This window comes from Crocodylus porosus, unplaced genomic scaffold, assembly GCF_001723895.1.
Source record: "Crocodylus porosus isolate Cpor-Errol unplaced genomic scaffold, CroPor_comp1, whole genome shotgun sequence".
NCBI classification, from domain to species: domain Eukaryota; kingdom Metazoa; phylum Chordata; order Crocodylia; family Crocodylidae; genus Crocodylus; species Crocodylus porosus.
The window spans coordinates 201,899-211,716 of NW_017728954.1; the positions used below are offsets into that span (position 1 = coordinate 201,899).

The 9,818-nt window shown below is 51.6% G+C and overlaps 1 protein-coding gene across 3 annotated transcripts in view; it reads left to right on the plus strand.

Annotated features, from left to right (window-relative positions):
• The first annotated feature begins 106 nt into the window (after positions 1–106).
• The window catches only part of DUS1L (dihydrouridine synthase 1 like), a 16,170-nt gene continuing 6,458 nt past the window's right edge, over positions 107–9,818 (plus strand). For 2 of the 3 annotated variants that reach the window (XM_019556506.1, XM_019556507.1), the window contains exons 1-6: positions 107–358; positions 2,229–2,337; positions 3,285–3,335; positions 5,052–5,164; positions 6,201–6,283; positions 6,517–6,620. In XM_019556506.1, the coding sequence (XP_019412051.1) occupies positions 122–358; positions 2,229–2,337; positions 3,285–3,335; positions 5,052–5,164; positions 6,201–6,283; positions 6,517–6,620 (697 nt within the window). In that variant the 5' untranslated portion in view covers positions 107–121. The remainder of the gene's footprint in view (positions 359–2,228; positions 2,338–3,284; positions 3,336–5,051; positions 5,165–6,200; positions 6,284–6,516; positions 6,621–9,818) is intronic. The other variant, XM_019556508.1, reaches the window with a different exon arrangement.

Sequence of the window (9,818 nt, forward strand, 5' to 3'; positions counted from 1 at the left end):
CCGTGCCCCGCCGCCAGGGGCTCCGCGGTTGCTGCCCCCCGCCCCACACGCACACCTTTCTGCTCCTCTCCCCTGGCGGCCTCCAGAACCGCGCTGTCACTTCCCTTCCAGGCCGGGTAAGATGCCGAAGCTGCACGGGGAGGAGTTCTGGAGGACCACACTGCGCAGCGCGCGCTACGTGGTGGCTCCCATGGTGGACCAGAGCGAGCTGGCCTGGAGGCTGCTGAGCCGCCGCCACGGGGCCCACCTGTGCTACACGCCCATGCTGCACGCCCAGGTCTTCGTCAGGGATGCCAACTACCGCAAGGAGAACTTGTACTGTGATGTGTGCCCTGAGGACCGGCCACTGATCGTGCAGGTAGGTCACAGCCAGGACCCCACGCCCGGCTCACAGCCAGCCCCACCTGCCAGCACGTGGCAAGTACCTGCTTCGGCAGCTGCTCCCGCACAGGCCGCTCCCAGGGCACCTTGTGCTGACACCCTTGTTCACACCTTGTGTCCTGCCAACACTAGCGGCACCCACCTGCCTTCAGCTGAGGTGAGGAGTGGTGGGGTTTTGATCAGTGCGGAGACCGCAAGAGCAGCCATCAAGGACAAGTGTTGGAGCAGGCTGAAAGTACCATGTTTTTCCTGTTTAAAGCACGTGCAGTCAGCACAGATGGCTACACACCTGGCTGAGCCTGTCCACACTTCTCTAGCAACTCCATGTCAAGCTCAGGTGTTCGCGCTGCTGTTCCAGTCATGCCCGGGGAGTCATTAGAAAGGGACATTTTGATTTTTAAACCCAGAGCTCCCATGTGGCAGCAGGACCATGCCTAGCCCAGCAGCGCATGCAGCTCATTTCTGCACATCCAGCCAAGGGGCTGGACAGCACCCCGTGGGGTGCAGCTTCCCCACATGGTTCTGGGAGGGGTTTAAACTGACCTCACCCAGGGCCCAGCTTCCTTCCCACAGGGATGTCTGACCCACCTCCATAGAGCAGCCCTGAGCTGTAGCAAGCACTGTCCTCTGCTTTCCCAGGCTCCAGCTCTTCCCATGCACTGCAGCTAGCTGCTTAGGCCTTCCCATTACTTTTGCTCACTCACTTGCTGTGTGGGTTGGCTTTAGTTTCTCAGGCTTTTACTCACCTCCTTGGTCACCATGCCCTGCACAGGCCCTTTCTTTAGTCTCTGTAATTCACAGACCAGACACTGGTTACTTAGGAGCTGCCACAACAAGTTGTTATCCTCCCTGTAGAGCGCTGGGGCCTGAACCTCCTCTAGCTGCAAGCTGCCCTTATATCTATCTCCCAGCAGGCCTGGGGCCAGTCACATGGTGGATAGGTGGAGGGAGCAAATTGGGCACAGGTGAGACTGAGCCCAAGCTCATTATGGGGCTAGTTTACCCTGTAAACATCCCAGATGGTGTCTTTGCTTATTGTGGTGTTTGCTTTTGGTGGAGAAACTGGCTATGAACAGGCAGTGCTCGGTGCTTGTTCCACATCCTGTTGGGGGAAGTTTAAGTCCAAGCAGGCTTTTTATTTCAATGTCAGTATGGAACAAGTTTTGTTCATGGTGGGTTTTGCAAAACCTGTAAAAAAGCCTAACTTTGAGCCTGGACTAGCTGGGCCCTCTTTACCAAAACAGCACACAACAGACCTCCTTTGCTCTTAACAAAGTGTTGTGTCTTGTATGTTAGCTGAAGTGTTCATTTGGCCTGTGCCGCTGCTCAGCTGGCTAAAGGCATATTATAGCTCTGTGTGGGCTCAGTATCCACTTCTGACAACTAATGGGGTTAATTGGTATCTAGAAGTCAAGAGTTGACTGAAAAGCCAGTTATCTCTTCTCCCAACACCCATGCATCTTCAGAATGCTTCAGCTCTGCCCAAGTGGATCTGGACAGTGTGTCTTCCCATCTGGTGTTTGCCCCCATCAGGCCTTGGCACGTGTGAATTGGGTTACGACTCTGTATTTATCCTGTGTTTCCATGACCTTGGAGTTTTGGAAGCTGGCATGCTGAGCTTTTGGGGTGCTGCCATTTCAAATTGTGGCTCTGCAGCTGGGCAAGTGTCACAGGTTACATACTCCCTTCGGTTGAGAAGTGCTGTTTGCCTTTAATCTGACCCATGCAAAGTGTGAGTTCACATACTTTTGTAATGGGCTCCTCGATGCAGGCGTGTAACCGTAGCATTTTGCCAGTGCATGGAGCTGACCATTGACTGACTTCTTACTTGTGAATGTCTTTTTCAGTTCTGTGCCAATGACCCTGAAGTGTTTGTCCAGGCTGCAGTGCTGGCTCAGGATTATTGTGATGCCATAGACCTGAATTTGGGTTGTCCTCAGATGATTGCAAAGAGAGGTACTGTATGTACAAACCTGAATGCTTAATGCATCAAGTGGAACTGTTGCAAATAAAAGCTCTTTATGTACAAACCTAAGCTCCTAATGAACAAACCAGGGGCTAATCTCTACCCTATTACAATCAATTAACTTATGTTCAGCCTTTATATGAGTGGCTGCCATTCTTTGAAATCAGGCATGTTTATACCACTTTAGCCAGTACTGGGTTTCATATCTTTTAACTAACTGAAGCCAAAACCAGATGCTTTAGTAGAATTCCACGTAGCTGCTTGAACTAGAGCTTTGTAAAGTACTCCTGGATCAACTCATGTACCCAGAATTTTCTTCCCAGAATGATTACATACCAGAGAACTAGAACATGTTTTTCTGATTGTTCAAACGGTCAAAATATTTCATAAATTTTCACTTAAAATAGATGTTTCTATGCCTGCTCTTCAGGGTTCTCCATAGTGCCCTACAGAGGTGCTTGCACAGAGCTCCTTTGTCATAACTTCTTAGAAAATCAAGGTTGCAGAAAGTGCAGGAGGTTGCATGGATGCCTGTGGGAGGGCAGTTCTGGGTGGGGTCAGGTCACTTGAGCTGGAAAAAGGATGGAGAAACTAAAAATTCTAATTCCTGAGCTTCACAGTGCCTTAAGGGCTGATAGACCCTGGCTATTTCCATGAGTCCTGAAAATAGGACATGAAACTGGCAGTGTCAGAATCCTCTTTGGTGAGCCAGCCTCAGGGAGCAGCAATGAAAGCAGGGTGTGGGGCTTTGCTTGTTCTGTAAAACTGCTGTGGACTGGGAGGCAGCATGATCTCGCTGCTCGGGTTTGGTCAGAGGAGAGTATTCATCAGTGAGGAAACTGAACACAGCTGGAACCTTGCATGTGTAGAAAGCAGAAAGCTTCAGGGTCACCACTTGTCTGTCTGTGCCAGCCCATACTATGCTGTTTTGTTGTAGGGCACTACGGAGCATTCCTTCAGGAGGAGTGGGATCTTCTCCAGAGAATGAGTAAGTCTCCAAAGGGGTCTCTCTGACTTTGGGAGGGCATGCAGGGGGCAGCTAACCAAGGGGCGTTTGTCCTGCTCCTACGGTATGTGCATGCTTTTGGCACCAGAGCGCACTGGTAGTTCAACATTTAGAAGACATGTGACTGGAAGCACAAACAGACTTAAGTGTCTGAAGTCCTGCTTACAGTGCCCAAGTCCAGATTTATGATCCACTCTTGAGTTGCTGAACAAATAGGCAATTGCTTTGGATTTTAAAGGTCCCCGAATGCTGATAGTCACACCCATCTGCATGCCCGGAGCTGCCTCAGGCAAGTTCTGTCTCCTGCCAAAGTTCAGTCAGGACCCAGCACTCAACAGTCCTCTTCCTGTGCACCCTGCGGCCTGGTCTGAGAGGTGTTCCTGGGGCATAGCCCAAAGGCACCACCAGGATTGGGCTCCCCACAAAAAGCTGTTGTGACACTTTCCTTTAGAACCTGGCTTCCCATGTTCCCTGCTTTTGGGTTGTCCACGGGACAGCAGAGTGGAGCAGAGCCCATATCCTGTGCCTCTCCTGACCCGGGCGCAGTAGAGTTGTCTAGTCTTACGCTCCTCTCTGACCAGCTGACCTGGAATTCTTTGCTGCACCACGGCTCGGCTTTCCTAGGCAAGGGAAGCAGTGTGTCACCCAGAAGAATGGATACGCTTGGGGCTAGAGCAGTTTCCTGGGCGATGGGAGATGCAGGAGGAAGGAACTGAACCCAGGTTTCACCGATTATTCTAACTACCAGGATGATCTGTAGAAGGCAGACACCTTCAGCTATACCCTGAAATGCAGGCATAAGCAAGACTCACTCCTTTAAAAGACTGGCGAGGAGTCCTCAGGAGAGGTTCTGGGCTCTGCCTCCCAAATGAATAGGGCCTGCAGTCAGGCAGCTTGCTTCAGAAGGGGCAGGACTTCAGGCACAGCCCATGCTTTCTGGCTGGCTGGCTCTAGGCATCCATACAGGCTTGTTGTGAGGCACCTGGTACTGGCAGAGCACTGCTGAGGGACCCCAGGTGCCTGGCACAGGTCCTGAGTCATGTGGCAGGGGCACAAGGATCTTGGCCCACAGTCTCCATCGGCTGTCCAGCACAGGGCCTCTGCCTAGCCACAGTGAGGTAGCTGTTAGCCTGGAAGGTGGTTGACAGACAGACAGAGTGAGTGGGAAGTCAAGGCTGTCATGGCTGCAGAGCAGAAGGAGCGGGGGGTGCTGTGATCAGAGCTGAGAATGGATAAGGAGGAAGGGAGCCAGGAAAGTCCTTAAAGGTGAAGTCTTGGTAATGGAAATGGTGGGGCCAGTGGATGGGGCTATTAAAAGGGTGGGCAAAATGCGGCCTGCGGGCTGGATGTATCTGGCCTGCGGGGCCCCTAAAAAGTTTATAAAATTGCTATTTATCTGCCCCGGGCTGCCTGTCATGCAACCCTCAATGGCTTGCCAAAACTCAGTAAGCGGCCCTCCACCCAAAATAATTGCCTGCCCATGGGCTATTAGATGCCGTCCTCACCAGAGGTCAGTTGACCTTATGCTGTGCTACCCCTCCCTTAATCCATGGAGTGGGCAGGGCAGGATAAACACTGCAGAGGGGCAGGCAACTGCCTTTGGCCATTCTTTACCACAGCCAATGGCTGGCTTTGTGGAGGCTAGAGTCTTTATAGCATTGTGCAAGCCACTCACCTGTCTTTTCAATCCTTTCCCAGTTTGGCTGGCTAATGAGAAGCTCTCTGTTCCCATCACATGCAAAATCCGTGTTTTCCCAGAAATTGACAAGACGGTGAAGTATGCACAGATGCTGGAGAAGGCTGGTTGCCAGGTAAGGAGGCAGCTCTTCCCTGTGCTCTTGTTTTAGACAGGAGTCCCCAGAGAACACACCTTTCATCCCAAATTCTCTCTGCTTCTGGGAGGTTGCTAGGTGATATTATTCTACAGGTAGAAAAAATAAGACACAGAGACGTTGTGAGTAATTTATTCGCAGCTGCACAGTCATGAGCTTTGTCAACAAAAGAATCCTAAGTTCAGGCCACTGCTCTAACCATTGCACCATGCTGCCTCCTTCACTGGGAGTGAGAGTCCAGGGGCTTGCCTGAATGACATGCCTTCTGGTGGCAGACACCTGCCGCAGGGAAGTTACCAGAGCGTGTACATGCCCATGTGGCCAGCTGTGCCCGGCTTCTTTACGGCAGCTGTGCTGGCAGGGCTCCCGGTGCACCCTGGGTGTTGCCAGCTGTGACAGGGCTCCTGGTGGCTGGTAGAAAGGATACGCTGTACTCTGGTTGGCTTCCTAGTGGCTGCAGAAACCTCCTGTCGCTTGCAGAGCTGGTGTTACTCTGCCGGCAGAAGAAAGGGGTTCTGCAGCTGGAGGGGAACTTGGAGTGAGGCCGCAGAAGGAATTGGGTAATGTCAGCAAAATGGCAGAGCGTAGTTGAGGCAGGACGCTGCAGGAGGCGACCTGAAGCCATGGAGTCCACGGCTGTGAAAGGCCCCTGTGCACGGAGACAGCCACACAAGAACCAGAGTGGGAGGTTTGCTAGGATTTAAGTTCACAAAGTTGGGAGGGTCCATCAGTGGTAGAGGACAACAACTTTACTTCTGTCAGTCTGGCCTTGTCCTCAGTAATCGCAGTCTGTGTCAGAGGTGTGTTGTTGGCTTCCCCAGGAAATGCCCGTCCTGTGTGGGGGTGGGCTTCTGAGAGGAGCCCTAAACTAAGCTGCAGTATGTGCCTTTCTGTGGGAGCAGAATCCCTACGTGCTTCAGAGTCATTGGGCGTTGTGGGGCGAGAGACAGTTCTCTGCTGGGGGTGGTTCTTCTGACTCATAAACTGAACTTCTAAATGTAACCTTGTGTTTTAGCTGCTCACTGTCCATGGCCGCACTAAGGAACAGAAGGGGCCCCTTGCTGGTGTGGCATCCTGGGAGCACATCAAGGCTGTGAGGTGAGTGACTTGTTCCAGTGCTGAGAGGGAGAGTGCCCAGGAAAGTGTGCACGCAAGTGTGCCCCGTGCCCTTTACCCCATGCCAAAGAGCTGAGTTGAGCTTCTGTAAACATACTTTGTTTCAGTGCAGTAGCATTGCAGGCACGTGTGGTAGCATAAGTTGTAGATGGATCAAGCAGACAGTGGACAGGTTGGATTCTGTTTTCTGATTCTTGTTCTCTTCCATGGGGCAGGAAGGCTGTGAGCATCCCTGTGTTTGCAAATGGAAACATCCAGTCCCTCCGGGATGTAGAGGAGTGTCTTCAGAAGACAGGAGTGCAGGGCGTCATGAGTGCCGGTAAGGAGGGTGACCTCTTCCTACTCAGCTGTAGCTAACGATTGTTGCTGGCCTGCTGGTGGATCCATGTCACTGCTGTGTCAGATAAAACCTCCAGCCAGAATCAAGACATGGTTTTCATCTACAGCTGACTGCTCCCCATCTCTCCTCTTCCTCCTCTCTTCCTGCCCCCTTCTTTAGCCAAAACAGGAATCGTTGGATATTTGTATTGTCGTAGTGAGTTTCAAATGGCATTGATTGGGTGACTCAAACAAAAGTTACACAGTCTGGTTAGTCGGCACAAGTTTTTTGGGTCTTTGTTGCCTTTGGCTATTTAAGAACAACTATAAGCAAATGAATATGTGTCCAGCTATTTTAAGCCTCTCCAGAGCCATTGGGTGTTGGCTACAGCTGGAGATAGTGATAGGAGTGTGCTGATTCTCCTGCTAGGAGCAAAGCCAGAGGCTCCTGGCTAGAGTATTTTGCCCCAGGTCAAACTGATCACTGTAGTTGGGGTCAGGAAGGAATTTTATCCCATGGTCAGATTGGGATGAACCTAGGGTGGGATGGGGGTTGTCTTCCTCTGTGGTGGGGAACGTAACCCTCTACCCAGAACCTCTTGAGCATATTTTGACATTTCATAGAAGCAGGACCTTGGCTGCTGTGGTTCGTCTGCTTTACCTGTGGCAGGTTAGGGTATTAGATTTACATTGCATCAGGGTTGAGGATAGTCTTATGTAGAGTTTAGATTATGGTTGTGTGGGATGGTTTGAATAGGGATGATCCTGTCTCAGGCAGGGGGTTAGATTAGACGACCTCTGGGGCTTAGAGGTGCACTGATACATTGGTCTGATATTGGATTGGCACTGATATAAAGCAAATTGAGTGCATCAGAAATTGGCCTGATGTGGCCAATGAATGCCTCACGCATGCACGCAGCTGCAGCACAGCACATAGACGGCAAGAAGCACAGCCCGGCAGCTTGGAGAGCTGCATGGAGCGGGTAAGTCTGTTGTGGTGGAAGGGGAAGGGAAAGGGTGTGGGGAGGGCAGATCAAGGTCCCCGCAGTGAGGGAGGGAGTGGGGCTGAGGCAGGCACTTCCCAGCTGGGGTGGGGCGAGGCACAGGACAGAGCTGCAGCTCACCTGGTGGGGCCTGCAGCTCTCGCTGCTGCGCACACCCCAGGAGGGCACAGGGGAGGGGAGGGCATAAGCCAACAGATCAGGGTGGGTGGAGGCCAGGGCTGAGCGGGGTTCTTCCCATGGGAGCTAGTCCACGCTGGGCTTGGAGCGGGCAGGGGCAGCACTGGGAAATGGGGATGGGGGGCTATGGTGAATTTTGGGGTGGCTGTAGCCCCCCCATAGCCTGCTCCCAGGGCCACTGCTGCCCCTCCCCCCCAGCCCCCACTAAAAAGAGCCCTTCTCAACCTTGTCCGCAGCCCACCATGCCCTGCACAGATCTGTGGGTACATGCCCTCCCCCCCGGTACACTCCCAGAATGTGCACAGCGGCAGGAGCCATAACCCCCTTCCTGTGCCCCTGGACAAGCTGCAGCTCTGTCCCACGCCCTGCCCCAGCCCCACTTGTTTCTGCACTGCAGGGGCTTCCATCTTCCCCCTTCCCTTCCACCACAGACTTACCAGCCAGACACTGCTCTTCAAGCTGCTGAGCTGTGTATTGGAAATCAGATTGGTATTGGCCAATATGCTTCCTTAAAAATTGACTATTGGTATAGGCCCCAAAAATTTCTGTTGGTGCACCCCTACTGTGGCTCCGTTCCAGCCATACTTCTCTGAATATTTCTGAATGGGATGATGAAGGATTGTTACCCAGTGCAAGGGTCTTCCTTGGGGAATGCTTCCATAAGGTCCCCTAGGATGACAGGCAGGTGTTCAGAACAGCAGATTAAATCCATGAGCAGGTGTAGGCATTGTAGTGCTGAGTGGAGACTGGAGAGTTGCCTGATAACCAGGAAGCCTTCCAGGATGTCAGAGTTGGGTATAAAAGGATTGTGAGCGATTTATATAGGACAGAAAGTAACTGGGTGCAGGATAATTTGATTTGCTACAAAAGGGTTTAGAGTTGATAGCAGGAAAAACTTTGTAATTAGAGGTGCAGCCAGATGACAGGACATGTATCTCCACAGACAGTTCTTAAGAATAAACCCATCAGGAATGGCCTAGGTGTATTTCTCCTGCCTTGGGGCAGGCAGATAGACTGAGATGGCTTTGTAAGGGTCCTTGCATGTGCTGTGTCTGTTCCTGCCTGGGGGAGATTACAGTCTGATTTCAAGATCAGATCACAAGGCGAGGGAGGAGGGGCGGGGTGATAGCTGACATCACATGGTCACTCTGAAGCATCTCAGTTGTGTGCAAGAGGTGGGTTTTTCTCCACTTGAATACAAATGATTGTTTCTCAGCTTGTTGATACAGGTCGAAAGGGAATATTTTGATCTGGGGTCTTTTGCAGCATGTTTCTCAGCCTATAGGAAGTGTCTGTGAGGAGGAAGGAACAGCAGAGGGGCCTCAAATCTAGAGTCTTGGTCTGTGGAATATTCTTGGGCACTTTTTGAAGCCTGTATGTCAAGCTTGATGGCAAAGCCAGAACAAAAGCAGAGGTTACCACCAAAGGTTTTGAAAGTAGCATAATATCCTCATCCCCTGGGGGAGCCACAGCTTTTGGAAGTGTGCTGATATCAGTGCTGTTATATGGAGTTGCAATTAGACTGCTCTAGGGATCTGTTCCTGGATTGGAGATGAAGGTGCTGTATACAGGTCATGAAACAGGAAGATGTGCAAGGAAGAGGGACAGAGATTACTCTTGCCTTCCACCACTGCAAGGTATAAAGAGCTCAATTTGTTCAGCTAATTGCAAAGGAGACTGAGAAGTGGTTTCATCTCGGGGAACAGAAGGAGAAGGTGCTGGGGACTAGTGGACTCTTGTATTACAAAGCAAGTAGAAGGCAGGGTAGATTTGAGCTTTATAGACTAACCAAAGCATATATATTAGGGGTGCACTCATAAAGATTTTTCTGGCTGATACCAAAGGCTGATTTATTAACCAGCCATAGTGACTGATACCGATCCAATAGCCAATATGCAGCCCAGCAGCTTGGAGAGCAGCATCCAGCCAGTCAGTCTGTTGTGGGGGAAGGGAAGAGATATGGCCCCCACAATGAGGGAGGGAGTGGGGTTGAGGCAGGCACTGCCCAGCCGGGGCGG